Genomic DNA, 18290 nt, shown 5'->3' on the forward strand with positions numbered 1-18290 from the left:
ATGCTGGGTACATGCTGCAAACATTTTAGTGACATTTCTGCAGAGACTAATGGCCCATCGGATTAACATAGCAGGGGTCCCTGGCAGTCCCGTTCAGTTTGAATGGGACTGCCAGAGACCCACACTTTTAATCCGATGGGCCATTAGTCTGCAGAAATGTCACTGAAATGTTGCAGCATGTACCCAGCATGTACCTGGGTCTTGTTGGTGATTGCCACAGATCTATTTTAGTATACTCGTCGGCACTACAGTATATTGACTACCCCCAGAAGTAACACTACATGTCATATCATCATCCTCATCATTAGGAAACTTGTCCCCAAAGTCCCAATCCTTCCAGTCAATGGCAGGCTTCAGAGTCTTTTTTTCAATAAAGTAGTCGTTTTTTGTTAGAGCTGCGTGTGGTTCTCTACTTACCTCAGTGCACCGCTTCTTTGTTTGGCTTTTCCGATTACCATTGCTGGTTGCACGTGGATCCCAGGACACACATCACTGCAGGCATTCACTCAATGGTAGTTCACCTTTATCTCTTTGGTTACACCGGATCAAGCAGCGTGACAGCAGGTATTTTCATTGGCAGAGTGGATGGTGGGTGACTTAGCGTCAGCCTGGCTGTTCTCTGAATGGTCGGCGACTCTTAGTGTCACCTCTCCTTACCCCTCTCCCCAGCCTGCTCCACTGGGTCCGCTTAATACGCTTGTTTAGAGTGATAGTTATATGCTGCAGACGTGTGCCATTATGTTCTAAGAATAAGACATTCTACGCTTGTTGGCCCTTGAGCACTGGCAGCAGAATTCTTCTGTGTTTCTTCAGAGTCTGCGTGGCCCACAGAGCCCCCTTTTTAGAATAGTAATCCAGAGAAGCTCGTTCTACTTCTCCTGGTGGAACACCAGCTTGATGGAGGCCAGTAGATACATTCTTTACAGTAGAACTCAAAGAAGGGTAGAACTAGTCGATGTGTATGGGTCCTTAAAGTCCTTAAAGTCTTGTTCAGAGTCCTTAACATTGAGCTCATCCTGACTAGACACCAGCACACGCTGACTACGTGAGGCTCCGCAGCAGGATTTGGCATAGGCCTATGAGCCAGTAAATATTCCAGGGAACTGGGACAGGAAAGCGGTAGTCGGTACCTCAGGGCACAGGTGGCTTAGCCTTCTTGAGGACTTAGGCTGCGGTCCCAGTGACAGCTACAATGCACGCCTCAGTGTGCGCTGTGCGTATAAGCACCGCCCCTCAATGGGGCTGGGCCCAGTACGCACCTTCCCACTGAAGGTGCAGGCGCGATACTGCCAGGTTTTTTTAAACTCAATGAAATTGAGTTTAGAACTTGCGACGGAGGCGTGGCCACACCCCCGCCGGCGGTTCACCTAATGAGGGTGAACAAGCCGTGTGAGCTCATGGCCACGCCCCGCAAAACCCCCACATGCCCACTCCCGTCGCAATCTCCCTCTCTCCCTGAAGACCAGAGATCGCGCCGCCCCCAACCCCCGCCGGGCGCGCGTGCCCCAGTGCTAACTGGGACCGCAGCCTAAGAGTTCACGAAGAGAGTTCATGAATGCGGCTCCTTTTATGGGAGTTGGAGCATGTAGACGGATGTTCACAGAGGTACAAAATTAGAGACTTTAAAAGGTGAAATTATAACGAGGCTTTATTGTGCCTTTTTCCTCACATCAGGAAACCATCCAAACAAGGGGAAACACAGCTTCTATTCACTTGGGAGTGGTTCTAGTGAAATAATATGCAATTCACAACTCCCTTAGTTAAGCATGTCTCCCAGCCCCAAACACATAGCATGAAAAGAACAGATATAAAAAGTCTTGTAATAAAAGTCTTATCTGTTCCTTGTAGTTTGGAGGGAAAATCTTCTCTGTCCCTGGTTGCTACCTTTTCTTCAGGGTTTGTCAGCATTCAGGTTTAGAAGTTTCCCCTCTGTCTTGGAAGCAGCTCTGCTGTGTCTTGTGGCAGAGCTCAAGACATGGTCAGCTCCAGAGATCTGTGTTCTCTTGGTCAGTCTCTCCTTGGAGACTCAAGAACCTCTGCTCTGTCTCCAAACTTCAGTTCACAAGTGAGCTAAGGAGTCACTTCCTGTCTCAACAGACAGGCTTTTGTAAGCAATCTAAATCAGGCAGGTGGTGTTTATTAATTGACTACCAGTAGTTAACCACCACACTGCTAGATTAAAGGCACATTACTTGAACAAGGATTACTCCCCTGTTACAGGGCGGTAATCACCGCAGCGGGAATTGGCTGTTCCTCTTCCGCCCCAGCGGTCACTCTTGTAATGACGTAATCACTGGCTGGTATCATGAGATCCTGGCACAGCTCCAGGTCCCGTACCGGAAGTGCGTCGACATCCGGTATTTGGATTTGTGTGTCCTCGTTATCGTCATCTATATCCTCGTGGGCCTCGGCACCAGAGGGTACCTCCATACCGGTAGTCTCCATGGGCGTCGTAGAATCCCTGGTTAGGCCGCTGGGCACCTCCACGATCGGGACGCTCTTCCGCCTCTCAGGTCTCACGGTTGCCATCATCAGGTTCAGACTCTGCGTCGGTGAGAGCCGCTTAGAAGGTCGGTTCTTCTGTCACCTCGGTCTGGGCATCCAGCGTCAGCCGAAACACCACGGACAACCGACAGCTACTGATACTAGATGAAGGTAGGGTCACTTCCGCAGGGGAGAGGTACCGGATCATTTCAGAATCAAAAGCGGCAATCAGCAGGGCCTGTTCCGGCACCTGCACCTCTGTCAACAGTGGTTCCTCATCACCACAGACAGTCATTTTACCCATTTGCTCTTGTGTTGGTTCCGGCTCACTGCCCGTTTCTGGTTCCTCTGCGGGGACAGGGTCTGGAACCATTTCAGATTGCTCTGGGATAATCGGGGTGCACGGACCCCTTGGAGCATCCTCTTAGGTGCAAGGGCCCTCAGGAACCAACATAGCTGAGGTAGAGGATTAGGGTCGGTCGCATCTTTTTCTGTGAAAGCCGTAGGCTGCAGCAGCGTGGGTTTTAGAAATCTGGCTCTGAATCGGGCACACTTGGTACCCCATACCAGTTCACCGCCTAGAAAATCGCACTTGAGGTATTTCAGGTACCTCTTCCCTTACACCTTCAATACCAGGCAGACAGTAGTGCATGAACTCCAGCTCGATGGACATGGTTAAGTCTCTTTGTAGGCCCGGGCACAAGCGTACTAGTAGGATATCTCTTCTCTCTTGCCAGGCTCTGAGGAACTGAGGGTGCGGTCGGCCACATCTGGCTCCTCCCTTGTCTTCAGTACTCAATCTGCATTGGCTGTTACCGTGCCCTTCCCTCTGGTGGAGATTAGACGGGGGGCATTCAGGAACAGGGCGTGACTCTTGCTCCAGTCCGAACCAGTCACATTGCTTGGGTGGGGCCATGGCTTTTGCGCCAGACCCTTGCAGAGCTGGGAAAACAATAAGTGCAAATAACACCACTTTAAGAGATAAAACAAATATACTATCCTTAAAAAAGTGCAGCTCCCGAAATAGGACTCAATCCCAATCCAAACAGCAAACGATGAAGAACAGCAGGTGCGCAAATTTCATCAGGACATGGAAGAAAATAAAATACAAACACCCAATAATGCAAATAATGTATAGTTCAATAGTAGAGAAATAATACTGGAGACTCTATAGATTTTGCACTCACGTGTCAAACGTGATAGTCAGGCAGTGTGGTTGTTAGGAGTAACCAACTCTGAATATATCCAGACGGGTGCTCTGTAATCTCAGAGGCAGTATTCCATAGGAAGGGAGGGAAAATCCACATATAGAAGGAGAAAAGCAAGAATAGTATAATATTGCTTTAATATTTAAAAAAAAAACACAAAGTATTGCACTTACATAAGTGTCTTTGTGGTAAGCATTCAGACCACCCTGGGTCAATTGGACAGATAGCACTCCAAACAGCAACAGCTTCTGCTCCACGGCCGATACAGCATTCACTGAGCTGGATGATGCAGGTGATGCCTGAAGAAACCGGAGGACTGCATCATCCAGCTCAGTGAATGCTGTATCGGCCGTGGAGCAGAAGTTGTTGCTTTTTGGAGTCCTATCTGTCCAATTGACCCAGGGTGGTCTGAATGCTTACCACAAAGACACTTATGTAAGTGCAATAATTTGTGTTTTTTAAATATTAAAGCAATATTATACTATTCTTGCTTTTCTCTTTCTATATGTGGATTTTCCCTCCCTTCCTATGGAATACTGCCTGTTAGATTACGGAGCACCTGTCTGGAAATATTCAGAGTTGGTTACTCCTAACAACCACACTGCCTGACTATCACGTTTAACACATGAGTGCAAAATCTATAGAGCCTTGCATAGCTGTGCAAGAATAAAGCATCCAACTGTCCTGCAAAATGTACACGCGGTTCCCAGTACAATGCAGTCACAGCAGGCCTCTGCCCTATGCAGTCTCTGGTGCTCTATCCAACTGTAGGATGGTCCCTGGACATCCACTCTGGGTCAAGGGCCCATGCAGCTGCCCTTGCTCTTCCCTGCCCCTAAAGCAGGAGCAGGGGAAAGGTGCACACTTGCTATCCCCCAAGGGGAAGAGGACCAGAGAAGGCCCAATGCTCAGGCACTCTGCTGGTGACCTGCCTCTCTCAAGTGGGGAGAGGCACTACTGAATTTGGGCGGCAATCCCCCTTAAGTACAGCCAGGTGGAGGGTACCAGGTCTGACCCAGGATTGCGTGAACCCAGGCCTGGTTCCCCCTCCTCCCGTCACTCAAGGGTATGGCAGGGAGTGGGGAAAACCAAAGATTACTACTGGCAGGGCTTACTGCCAGTGAGGCAGACTGGTAGCCAGAAACCAGCCCTGGCTACACAGGTATTAATTGCCTTTTTGGCTGCCGGCTGTCCAAGCAATGCTGCTGCCTTGAGCTATTTTATCTCAGCTGTTCAGGCAGTGCAGGTGATTTTGTCCACACCCATCCATGCCTAGCTGATGGAGACTTGCAGAGTGCACTGTGGAGGTCTGGGACCTGGTGCTGTGAGTGTCTCTCCCGACGGAGTGATCGTGATTGTGGGTTATGTGATGCTGGACATGCGCCTCTCCTCCATCTATAACGGGACTGTTCTCAACACTGAGCCGAGAGCGTGTGCATTCCCTACTAGATATACCATCTATATATGCGTGGACTTACAATCCTCCGCTAAAGCTTGGCGTTCTTCCCCAGAAATTTAAATCCATCTTGTAATGTCTATGGGAATCTATTAATCATGTATCATTGTCAATTTCCCTTGTAGCACTTACTTATGTGCTGTTTTATTATATTTTATATCTTACTAAAGTATATTTTTGACATTTGCGCTGGTATATTCCTTTACCACCCCTCCTATCTGCATTATAAGAGACATTGAGTGGGGCAGGGTATTTTGTTTATCAATAAACCTTTTACGGTACCCTAAAGAAGTACCTGGAACAACATGGGACCTGACACGTCAGAGGCTCTTATACATACCAGGTTCAGTAAGTCATCATGTTTTATTTCTCAATTCCCATCAAAACTAAAGTGGATGGCACTTCACTCCTGTTTCTGTTATTGGGGGGGCTTCCAGCACCAAAAAGTTCAAGGGAAGTATTCCTCTTGCTTACCCATTAACCTCCTGATCATAAAGTACCAAGTCAATGGGCTCTAAGTGGCGTTCCACCACTAGATGGTATCTTACGACAGAATACTGCATAGAAGATGCCATTTGGGACAAAATCTTTCTGCCATCCCTCAACAGTACATAACACTAAGTTTATTTATTTTTTATTTCATAAGGATTGGGCCACCTTATATAAAAACACAAATCTGCAGTACATAAGCCTTAAACTCTTGCACATATCTTACTGCTCAGTTTGGGATTCAAATACACAATCGGTCATGTTTAAATATAACATGCGGTCTTTGTAAAGTAATCTATTTACCTTGAATAAATGTAATTAAATTCCTGCATGATCAATTTAGTCTAATTATGGTACGCAGAGTTTTCCATTTGTATTATAATTTTCTTAAGTGCATGAACTTACTCATTTTATACCAACAGCAGACACCGATATTGATATTTCGGCAGTAGGTATTGTATTGTATGTCTTTATTTATATAGCGCCATTAATGTACATAGCGCTTCACAGTAGTAATACATGTGGTAATCGAATAAATAACAGATAATATAAATAACAGATCATGGGAATAAGTGCTTTAGACATAAACATAACATTAAGGAAGAGGAGTCCCTGCCCCGAGGAGCTTACAATCTAATTGGTAGGTAGGGAGAACGTACAGAGACAGTAGGAGGGAGTTCTGGTAAGTGCGTCTGCAGGGGGCCAAGCGTTGTATCATGTGTTCAGAATATCCACAGTGCTATTCATATGCTTCTTTAAGCAAGTGTGTCTTAAGGTGGGTCTTAAAGGTGGATAGAGAGGGTGCTAGTCGGGTACTGAGGGGAAGGGCATTCCAGAGGTGTGAGGCAGTCAATGAAAAAGGTTTAAGGCAGGAGAGGGCTTTAGATACAAAGGGGGTAGAAAGAAGACATCCTTGAGCAGAACGCAAGAGTCGGGATGGTGCATAGCGAGAAATTAGGGCTGAGATGTAAGGAGGGGCAGAAGAGTGTAAAGCTTTAAAAGTGAGGAGAAGAATGGAGTGTGATAAGCAGGATTTGATTGGAAGCCAGGAGAGGGATTTCAGGAGGGGAGTTGCTGAGACAGATCTAGGAAAGAGTAGAGTGATTCTGGCAGCAGCATTTAGGATAGATTTTAGGGGAGACAGGTGAGAGGCAGGAAGGCCGGACAGCAGGAGGTCACAGTAATCAAGACGGGAGAGAATGAGGGCCTGAGTCAGAGTTTTAGCAGTCGAGCAACAGAGGAAAGGGCGTATCTTTGTTATATTGCGGAGGAAAAAGCGACAAGTTTAAGAAATATTTTGAATGTGAGAGAGGAGTCGAGTGTGACCCCTAGGCAGCGTGCTTGGGCTACTGGGTGGATGATCGTAGTTCCAACAGTAATGTGGAAGGAGGTAGTAGGGCCAGGTTTGGGACGAAGTATGAGGAGCTCTGTTTTAGCCATGTTGAGTTTAAGGCGACGGAGGGCCATCCAGGATGGTATAGCAGAGAGACATTCAGAAACTTTGGTCTATATAGCAGGTGTAAGGTCGGGTGTTGAAAAGTATATTTGTGTGTCGTCAGCATAGAGGTGATATTTAAACCCAAAAGATGTTATTAGGTAACCTATACAGAGTGTGTACAGAGAAAAGAGAAGAGGTCCCAGGACAGAGCCATGGGGTACCCCCACAGAGAGATCAATAGAGGAGGAGGAGGAGGTGTTAGCAAAAGAGACACTGAAAGTACGATGGGAGAGGTAGGATGAGATCCAGGATAGAGCTTTGTTCTGAATACCAAGAGTATGAAGAACGTGAAGGAGAAGAGGGTGATCCACAGTATCAAATGCTGCAGAGAGGTCAAGTAATATGAGCAGAGTGTAACGACCTCTGTCTTTGGCAGCGTTGAGGTCGTCAGTTATTTTAGTGAGGGCTGTTTCCGTGGAGTGAGCAGTGCGGAAGCCAGATTGTAGAGGGTCTAGGAGAGAATAGGTGTTGAGAAAATGGAGCAAGCGAGAGAATACAAGACGTTCAAGGAGTTTAGAGGCAAAAGGAAGGAGGGAGACAGGTCGATAGTTAGAAAGACAGGTAGGGTCAAGCTTGCTGTTTTTGAGTAATGGTATGACTGTTGCATGCTTGAAGGAGGATGGAAAGGTTCCAGAGCAGAGGGAGGAGTTAAAAAATGTGTGTGAGCGTAGGGATTATAGTAGGAGCAAGAGGTTTTAGGAGATGGGAGGGAATGGGGTCAAGAGGGCAAGTGATAGAGGTGGAAGAGGCGATCAACAGCGACACATCCTCCTCTGAGACAGTGGAAAAAGAGTCAAGGAAGGCAGGAGGAGAGTTGGGAAGAGGTGTAGGATGGGAAGAAGAAACAGAGGGGATGTTCTGCTTTATAGATTCCACCTTTTCCTTAAAATAGTCAGCAAAGTCCTGAGCGGAGATGGAGGAAGGAGAGGCAGCTGAGGGTGATTTGAGTAGAGTATCAAAGACAGAGAACAGTCGGCGTGGGTTAGACTTGTGCATGTTGATTAGTGAAGAAAAGTAGGCTTGTTTTGCTTGCGAGAGGGCAGAGTTGAAACAGGATAGCATAAATTTGTAGTGAAGGAAGTCTGCGAGAGTATGAGATTTCCTCCAGAGGCGTTCAGAGGAATGAGTGGAGGAACGCAGCATGCGCATGTGGGAATTTAACCAGGGTCTAGGGTTAGAAGGGAGAGTGCGGCAGAGAGAAAGCGGGGCATGTAGATCAAGAGAGGAGGACAAGACAGAGTTGTAGTTCCTGATCAGGTTGTCGGGGTCTGTAGCAGAGCTGAGAGAGGAGAGGGAGGAGCGTAAAGTGGACTCAAAATCAGGTAAGTGAATAGAGCGCAGGTTTCTGCAGAACCGGGGTGTAGATGGAGGTGGAGAAGGGGAGAAGCGAGATAGAGAGAATGAGATGAGATGATGGTCAGAGAGAGGAAAAGGGGAAATGGAGAAATCGGAGAGAGAGAAGTTCTTAGTGAAAACCAGGTCTAAGTAGTGGCCATCCTTGTGGGTGCTGGCTGCAGTCCACTGTTGAAGGCCAAAAGAAGAGGTTAGAGAAAGAAAGCGGGAAGCCCAAGGGAGAGAGGGGTCATCAATGTGGCAATTGAAGTCCCCAAGGAGAAGAACAGGGGAGTCTGAGGAGAGGAAGAAAGAGAGCCAGGATTCAAAGTGAGAGAGAAAGGCAGAAGGGGGATGAGTAGAGGTAGGTGGGCGATAGATGACCGCCACATGGACAGGGAGAGGAGAGAAGATCTGGACAGTGTGAGCTTCAAAGGAGGGAAAAGCAAGAGAGGGAGGAATAGGAAGGGTTCGGTAACGACAGAGAGAGGAGAGCAGGAGCCCCACACCTCCACCCCTGCCATCAGTGCGCGGAGTGTGGGAGAAGGAAAGGCCACCATAGGAGAGGGCAGCTTCCAGAGCAGAGTCAGATTGAGTGAGCCAGGTCTCAGTTATAGCAAATAGGAGCAGAGAGTGAGAGAGAAAAAAGTCATGTACAGAGAGGAGCTTGTTAGAAAGGGAGCGAGCATTCCAAAGAGCACATGAGAAAGGGAGAGAGGAGGGAGGGTGGCAGGGGATGGGTATGAGGTTGGAGGGGTTGACACCAGAAGGAGTAGAGGTTGCAGTTGGCAGGCGAGGATGAGCGCATGTAGGAATAAGACAGGACCAGGATTGGGAGAGATATCCCCAGAAGCAAGGAGGAGAAGCATGGATAGAAAGAGGATGTGTGAGGAGGATTTGTAGGGGTGTGTTTTAGTGCAGGGGATATAGCTGTGTGGTGTCAGAGGACGCAGGTAAGAAAGGAGTTCATGTGAAAAGAGAAGTGGTGAAGAAAGGAGAGATGGAGATATATGAATAGAGTTTGAGACATACTGAGGCTGGTAAAAAGAAGTGCATAATTTGAGAAGAAGTGACGTCACAGCAAATATAAATGGTAAAGGCAGCATCACAGCAGTAATGATGCAGTCTGGTATTGATGATATCCTCCTATCCAGCGTAGTGCAAATGCAGGAATCAGGGCCTGTTGGGGTGTCCACTTCTTCCTCCCTTCTTTTGAACTTCCTTTTAAACTTCAGTTATTCAGTAGTCATGCCACTTATAATGGGCCACTTGGATATGGGCTGCAGGCAGACTAGCTGTTCTGACTGGGTTTATATAGGCCTAAAAAGTCACCTGACAGTGTGGGTCTGTCTGCTTAATTAGCACATCTGAGGCACATTCAAACAAATGGTTTTCTACACAGGGTGTTCCCTGCCTAGGTGGCAACACTTAATTTGATTAGGGGTAGACAGAAAACAGCATTCAAATATGGTTTTTACCTAGCATTGGATCACTTGCATATACTATATAATACACACAGCAAAGGCTTCAATGATACTGTATGTCACACTGTCTATAGAACTAAACACAGTTCTATTTGTTTCCAAACTTCTCATGTCATACCTCTGCCACAAGCAGCCTTTCAAACAATCTTTAAACACCAGCACTGGGGTGCATTGAAAGAAATTCCTGTTTATTCCCTTGTGGCTGATCTACTGTATTTGGTTTAGGTGATAGAAGCTAATGGCAACTCAGATTTGGCAGAAATTGTTGCTGCGGCTAGAAGGGAAATGGACATACAAGTTGATACATCCCATTATAACAAGTGCATCGCTAAACTCCACTCTAAGACTGTGATTATACCTAGAATCACCAAGTGGCGTCACATGGTGACGTGGATAGTGACGGCGACGGTCGCGGCAAAACACATGTATTGCCGCTGTCACGTGCGCTTATAGTTGGCACGGCGGCTTGGTTGCGATCGCTGGAAGTCAATTTGATTTTTCCAACGACTGCAGCGTGACGTTCCTGTTGCGTCGTAGTCGCCAGCACTATAAGTGGAGCCTTAATCAAATGAAAGCTTACATACCTATCGAGACTGGTGAGGAGACTTTGAAAATTGTTTTGGCCAGGCGACGGCCGCGTCACATGAGCGGTGCAGCCAATGAGGGCAAACCACTTACGGCCACGCCTGCTTTTCTCCTCCGGCTGCCTCCTGACTGCCTCCTGACTGTTCAAGTTGCCGCTTGCCGGATCACAGCGGTGACGTCACAGGATAGCACTGCCGCCCTGCAGCTCATGTATAATTGTAGCCTAAAGCGTCCTACTGTATTTTTCCAATGTGAAAATGTATAGCATACTCCTGCCCAGCAAAGTTGCTTTGTTAGCTGTGTGCATCCAGTTTGTTGGCATGTATCACGTCTAGGTGTTTTATTAAGCCATACATCTCCACATTCAAGTTTATCCTATTCCAATATATAGTGGTGCAACTTGCTTTAAAGAAGAGTAATGGCAAAATCTCAAGACGGTACATTTGTAAAGAGCTGCTTTGTCTACTCATCATTAACACTTGTTGCATTACTTATAACAGTTTTGATCTTCTTTCTTCTCAATCGGCTGTAAAATTTCCACAAAACAAATCTTCCTATAAGATTGTAAAATGTCTGATTGCATAAGGCAACTGTGAACCAAGTTTTCTGGTTGTTTTATTGAGCTACGATTTCTGGCTCATGTGGTTTAATAAATGATAACATTTCTGATAAAACTGGCAGAAGACATAGGGGCCTATGCAGAGAGCAGCGAATTTTAAAAATGGCGAATTTCATAAAAAGTAGCTTTTTTGGAGAGTTTTAATCTCCATATGCAGAAAAGTGCGAATTCTGCTATGTTTAACATGGATGCGTCTGGCGAGTTTAAATTGGCGAGATGCGCGCTTCGGAAACATGTAAAAACAAATTTGCGCCTTTTTTTTTCCCTTTGCAATGGCCGCGAGCGCCAGTTTTTTTTGGCGAGGCAAAACGGAGACAATCGCGCCATTTTATTGGCGCGAACAGCCGCTAGATGCCATTCGCGCCTCTCTGCATACGGATATATTTTAAACTGGCGAGATTGCGGTTCTCGCCAGCCGCGAGGCGAGTTGTACAAATAGAAATGAAAAATTGGCGCGATTTTCGGAAATCTCCATTTTCTGCTGTTTTCTGCGCGATTATCTCCAAAAAATGGCGAATTTCAAAAATTCGCTGCTCTCTGCATAGGCCCCATTGTCCTTTATCAAATCACAAACAAACTTTTTTCGTACGTGGTCTAATCTTCTAAAATTACACATATAGGGCCTCATGCAGAGAGCAGCGCTATATAGAATTGGAGAGGGGGAAAAATTGTAGCTTTTTTGGAGAGTTTTTTTCTCCATATGCAGAAAGGGCAGAAAACTGCATTAACAAGCCTTTCTGCATATGGAGAGTTTCAACCAGCGCTATAAGCGCTGTTGAAACTTGTAGGGAAAAAATCGGGTTTTTTTTTTTCCCCTCCACCGGCCGCGGAGCGCCAGCTGCTTGGTGGAGAGGAAAAATGTTGAAAATCGCGCCATTTTTTGGCGCTAACAGCCACTAGATGGCGATCGCGGCTCTCTGCATACGGCAGAAAAAAAACTGGAGAGATTAGAAACTCTCCAGCCGCGCGGCGAATTTAAAAAATAAATTAAAAAAAATGGCGCTTTTTTTAAAACTTGCCGGTTTCTGCCTTTCTCAAGGCAGAATTCGCCAATTAATGCCGCTTTTGCTTTTTGCGCTGCTCTCTGCATGAGGCCCATAGTCCTAATTTAAAACCTTCCTGTTGGTAGGTGTAGAATAAGATGCAAAGCCTCCTTCCTACTGTTTTACAGTATGTAGATCTGTTTTTTATTAACCATTTTGCAGTTCTAATCTCCAATAAATATTTTTTTTCCAGCATACGCACAGTGCTGCTGCTTTGAGACCTTCAGAGAATTATCATCATCAGACAATGAACTTCTCTTGCTGATTTGCATCATTCAAAAAAAGTATTTAGTTCAGGAAAGCGTTAAGCATGTAAGGATGTTTGATTATAGTATATAAAATGAATACATTGAAGGTTAGTACACTGCAGACCTGGTTATCAGCTTTTATTCTTTATTATGAAGACAGATTGCAGAACATACAGATATAGCACGCATATATTTCTGCTCCTATGTAACATTCCGAAATGTTAAGTCTTCTGTTACACATACTGCACAGCTGTACATGCACCTGCTCAAACACTCACACACTTCTCCTTGGGGGAGAACCTCTGCCATTAAATAGTCCTTTAACCAATTTGCTTAAATAAATTGATTTGATTTTGTTTTTTGGGTATCCTTGTTCAAACACGCGGACAGGAATATGGTTGCTTAAAGTCATGTTTACTATACCCACTCTGCTTTGTCCGTCCTTGCTGTGTAGCTGACATTTAGAGAAGAGCTGGTGAAGAGGTCAGTTTTGGTTCAGTTTGTCGTAGCGTTTGCGTCTGGTTACAAAATGCATATTCTTTGGTGATTTCCCACACAGGTGTGACACATCCTTTAAGTGTAGCTTACCTCGTGCCTCCCAGAATCAGGAACAATAACTATTAATCTATTAAAAAAAAAAAAAAAATGGGGGGGGGGAGGATTCTAACAACAGATTGGCTGACATTTTGATTCCTAACTGGTCTATTGATGGCATACAGGCAATGTGGTCTATATCTGTATGATCAGTGCCAGGCTGAGGCAGATAGTAGCAAATCCAGGAAAAGCTTATGGAGCTGCAGCAGCTTTCCCTGCCTTTACTTTGTTAGTAAATCCCCATATTGGTCGTGATGGATCACTTTAGTTGCCATGCTCAAGCCTATCCTACAAGGGTTCATAAATCAACCACAGTAGACAAAATATTGTGTGAAAAATATTTTGTGCATTATGAGTTACCAAAACAGATTACTATATGCACTATTATCCATGCTAGGTATAAAGAAATGTCAAACTACTCCTTACCATCCACAACCACAAAGGTTCAATAGAACTCTTTTGGACATGTTAGGCACATTGAAGAGTTAGCAAATGTCAAAATGGTGCCAGTATTTCAGCCAATTGGTGCATGCATAGAGTACTAGAAATGATGCCACTGGATCCTCACCTTATTTCCTTATGTTTGAAAAAAAGCCCATTTATCAGTTGATGTGTCTTTCAGTCCTGGTACTGTAGATATATATGATAGATCTCATTTACAATTTGTAGATACATTAAAGAAAGAAGGACTAATGCTTATCATTTGGCAAGTGCATCATCTGATTAAAAGAACTTACAAAATAAAGAAAGATCTAACAGTAGGGTGAGTTCTTGTGAGTTATGACCAAGTAATTATTGTATTGTTAAGACTTCTATGATTGAATATAAACTTACTAACATGTCGGGAGATAAACCCTGTAATCAAATGAAAATTGTCAGGCATTCCGGTGTACAGAATAAAACCAGAAACAGGTAATGGGACTCTAAATAAGAGAGAGACCCCCAAAGGAAAGAGCAGCAGGGGATGCAGTATCTGAGGGAGTGAGACAGGTGTCTGTAATGGCTAGGAGATAGCGAGAGTTTGAAATTAATGACATGAATTGCTGTAGATTTAGAGGATATTCTATGGCTTTCTAATAAATCTAGACCGAAATTTCTTTAATACTGAATTTCTAAGGCTAAGGCCCCACTGCACGCGCCCGCACAGCCACCTTGCTTGACGGCAGCATGTGCAAGTTACAACACCGTGATTTGTGGTCTGCAGATAACTTTTTTTTGTGCAGGGGGAGCGTGTCAAACGGTCGGGGGCGTGTCAAACTGGTCGGTTGGCGGGCATAACACAGAGCAGGGGCAGCCTGCAAAGTGGGTACCGGAGGGAGATGTGGGGGGGGGGGGAGGAGAGGGAGATGTGGGGGGGAGGGGGAAGAGGGAGAGCCATGCACGGGAGGGGAGGGAGAGGGAGAGCTATGCACGGCTGTCTAACTAACAGACTTCCCTCCCAAGCTGCCTCCCTCCCATAGCTCCTTCCTCCTCCTCTCCTTCCCTCCTCATTGGCTGACTCGTGCACCACGTGATGCGTCAGAGCTGAAAGCAAGCCGCTGGTAGCTCCGGCAGGCTGACGCGTCACAGCACGCAGTCAGCCCTGTCGGAAAGAGGCAGCGGGGACAAGCACTCATCAGGTAAGGGGCTGGTGGCCGGTGCACACGCGGCCACGCGCGCCACAGACCACAGTGGGGCCTCAGCTTAAGGCTTCTCCATCTGCATCATTGTATAACCGAAAATCACCCCTGTGGGTTTATTACTAAGTTTGAGTCTATCTGCGACATGGGAGAGGCAATAAAAGTTACCTCAAGTATCTACCAATTACTAATGTCAAGGGAAAGGGAATCAGTCCTAGACCTAGATGACTGGAGCGATATTTGGGAGGCTGCAGTTAATGTACAATATCTAAGGGAGAACTCATATACAATATTATATCGATGGTGTTTAACTCCTACCAAACTTCATCAAATATTCAGTATCATCGTTATGCTGGAGACAATGTGGGCAGAGGGGGACAATATCCCAGATACTAGTTCATTGCTCAGTTGCAAGAAACTGGAAAAACACCACAACACCCCTGCCCCATTTTGCCTTCCATTAAAAGAAACATTTGGGAAATACTGATGGAGAAACTGACAGCATACAGTATCTAGATCAGCGGTGCGCAAACTGTGGGGCGCGACCCCCAGGGGGGGCGCGACACTGCCGACGGGGGGCGCGGGGTTTACAGAGGCCCCGCGCGCTTCCCGAAGGCACTTAAATTAAGTGCCGGGGGAGCTGCAGGGCCTCTGTAAACCTAACTTACCGTGGCTCCGGCGGCTTCCTCCCTGCGGCAACGTGGCGGCAACGTGGCGTCAAAATGACGCTGCGAGGTCATGTGACGTCACGTTGCTATAGCAACGTGACGTCATTACGCCGGAGCGCGGGTAAGTTGGGGTTGGGGGGGGCGCGGGAGTGAGGGGACAGCCGTCAGGGGGGCGCAGGGAAAAAAGTTTGCGCCCCCCTGATCTAGATGATACCGTAAGTAGATTCCAAAAGCACTGATCTCCCTGGTATATGCTAGACAGTCAGGGGATGTTGTACCAATGACCTTGCTGTGAATAAAACATTGGAATGAACGTATTATGGTACAAATGAACTACACCTAACCTCTCTTTTTCTACTTTGCCAGTCCCTCTACCCCATGAATCACTGATCACACTATTAACCCCTAATGTTTCTCTCATAGAAAGCTCCTACTGTTTGGATTAAAGATATGCCCCTGCCATTTCTATGCATTGCATATACTGATTGTCATGGGGGACAAGAACTTTTAACACTGAAACCACTGGGATCACTATCACCAGACAGGACACAATAGTTGAATAAATGAAAGTTTATTTTGGCAAACCAGCAAACATACAAAATACACAGTCACAATAAAACACTAGGGGCCTGATAGGCAAGATTCTATCCTCAAGTGGGTGCGGGGGCTTGTTTCCGTAGGCTTACCATGAATGTTTTCTTCCCTGGGTTCTCAGTGCTATTCGAGCAATAGCACTTTTGAAAATCCCGCCAGCTGTGTCTGCGATCAACTCCCAAACTGTTCTTCTGGTTCTCTGATCGTCCGTACTCCTTACATAGCCCTCGGTCTGCTATACTTTTCATGGAGCAGGGGTCATGATGGTGCACCCAATCAGAGGTTGAGAGCTTGTCTGACTGCACCAATAAGAGGAGGGGGCTGGCTTAGGCACTCTAGACCACCCCTTGAAGATGGAGCTACTGGCGAGCAGGAAATTCGAACTGGCCAATGTGTATCACGCCTACGGGACTCAGACCAGGCAATGGTTCCCCTGGCCAGCCCCATACATCCCACTCGGTAGGCGCCTCAGTGTCTCGGAAGAATAAAGGCTCTGTCCCGCTGAGAGCCAGTTCCCGGGCCTTATTACCAGCTCTTCTCTGCTCACCATTATCCTCGTACTTAGCCACTCCCAATCTTTGTTATGAGCCAGTATTTCTCCTCCGGCAGCCCAGCTAAGTGAATTACTCGGTCTGCATGCAGAGAAATGCTTGCAACACAAACTACAAGATTGGCTGCCTTACTAACTGTATGGGGAACATATTACCACTGGGAATAAAAGTTATTTTTACATATGCAATCCCAGTTCCCCATTCACACAGTTTCCCCCCTTCTAGTTATCACACAATAATTAACACTTTTCTGGAAGGGGTTATACCAAACATATACACTCAGGCCAAAATGAGCCTTACAGAGGCGGCCATTACACACGTATTGGGGCAGCCAGCTGGGCTTCACCTATTATGTGAGGCTGGATACCCTACACTTATTCAATAAGTGCATTGACTGCATAACCCTTGTGCACTTCTGTGTATATGAGATGGGCTGGTTACGAAGCAACAGCCAACCCACCATTGTGTTTTATTATTTGCACGTATTATATTCATTTTTTAATCTTGCGCTCCCCTATTTTGTCATTTTATACCCTACCGTGACACTGATATCTATAAAAAATGCTATGTCAAATCTTTGTATTACATGTGAAACGTACTGTTTGCATCCCAACCCGACCCATCTTGATTCTGTATCCCCCACCCTCTCCCTTTATGATTATACAAAAACTCCAATAAAATATAAGTTAAACATATTTCAAAAGCAAACTTTGGGGTAAGGGGTGGGATGTATGTATGCATGTCTTTATTTATATAGTGCCATTAATGTACATAGTGCTTCACAGCAGTAATACATGTGACAATCATTATAAATAACAAATAAAAACAAAAACACATGATGGGAAGAAGTTCTTCAGACACAAAAGTAACATTTATGGAAAGGAGTCCCTGCTCCGAAGGTATGTGGATAGGGACAGGTTTAGGTTCTATGTCACCACAGAGTAGGAGTAATAGAAAGAAGAGAAAGAGAAAGTAGGGATGTGATGTGAGAAGCAGATGGAGTTTATTGCTGCAAAACGAAGGAGATGTCAGTAGAGAATGGGACATTATGAAAGAGAGTTTAGGGGAGAAAGTGTGGGAGCAAAGGATAGAGGCAAAAGGGCTAGTGAAGAAGTGGAGGTACTGTAAATAAGGGAGAGCAAAGAAACAGTAGTACAAAGCTGAGAGGGGGGATGAAGTCATTACTGAGCATAAGCAGAAGCATTTCTAGGTCAGGGGTGTTGGCAGGTTCAGTGAGTGAGGTTGACAAGCACAAAAGGAATCGCCTACAGCCTATATAGCCAAACAATAATTTTTAGTGCGTTCCCAAACTGTTGATGCATCTATCTCCTTTTCATGGATATTTAATCTTTAGAGAAAATTGGTCAAAGAGAGGAGGAGTGTTATTTTTATATTGTAAATTCCTAATTTGAGAACTTACTTGGTAAAATGTGCCTCCCTTTCTCCAAGCCTATCCTTTTTTGCTGTTTATCTATTGCTCGTTTTGGTCCCATATTTAATCCTAAAGGCATTACATTTTGTAATTTGTTTATTACATTTTTTACACAATTCCATGGGCCTAGCCTTACAGGCTTACATTTTAAGTTCTGGAATCTAATAGCATCGATAAAATTGAAAAAAACTTATAAAATATTGTGCGCGTACACCCCAGCGAGATGCCGACATAGGTGAGTCTGTCATGCAGCGCCTAGATACAGAAATGAATGATATCCTACATAGCAATAATTTATCAGCAGATAAAAAAGATACACTACTGTCCTGCAGAAATACTTGCTGCATGCTAAACAGAGCGAAAGGGAGATGACCGGCATAACTCAC

General features: G+C 45.6%; 2 protein-coding genes across 2 annotated transcripts in view; both read left to right on the plus strand.

Moving 5' to 3' along the window:
* Nucleotides 1-12802, plus strand: part of LOC142499679 (alcohol dehydrogenase 1-like) — a 48399-nt gene extending 35597 nt beyond the window's left edge. The window contains exon 9 of the mRNA XM_075609418.1: nucleotides 12392-12802. Within this exon, the coding sequence (XP_075465533.1) occupies nucleotides 12392-12416 (25 nt within the window). The 3' untranslated portion in view covers nucleotides 12417-12802. The remainder of the gene's footprint in view (nucleotides 1-12391) is intronic.
* LOC142499690 (alcohol dehydrogenase 1-like) overlaps nucleotides 1-18290 on the plus strand; it is a 115085-nt gene that overhangs the window by 35530 nt on the left and 61265 nt on the right. The gene's annotated exons all lie outside the window — the stretch shown is intronic.

Source organism: Ascaphus truei, chromosome 1 (genome assembly GCF_040206685.1).
Source record: "Ascaphus truei isolate aAscTru1 chromosome 1, aAscTru1.hap1, whole genome shotgun sequence".
In the NCBI taxonomy this organism is placed as follows: domain Eukaryota; kingdom Metazoa; phylum Chordata; class Amphibia; order Anura; family Ascaphidae; genus Ascaphus; species Ascaphus truei.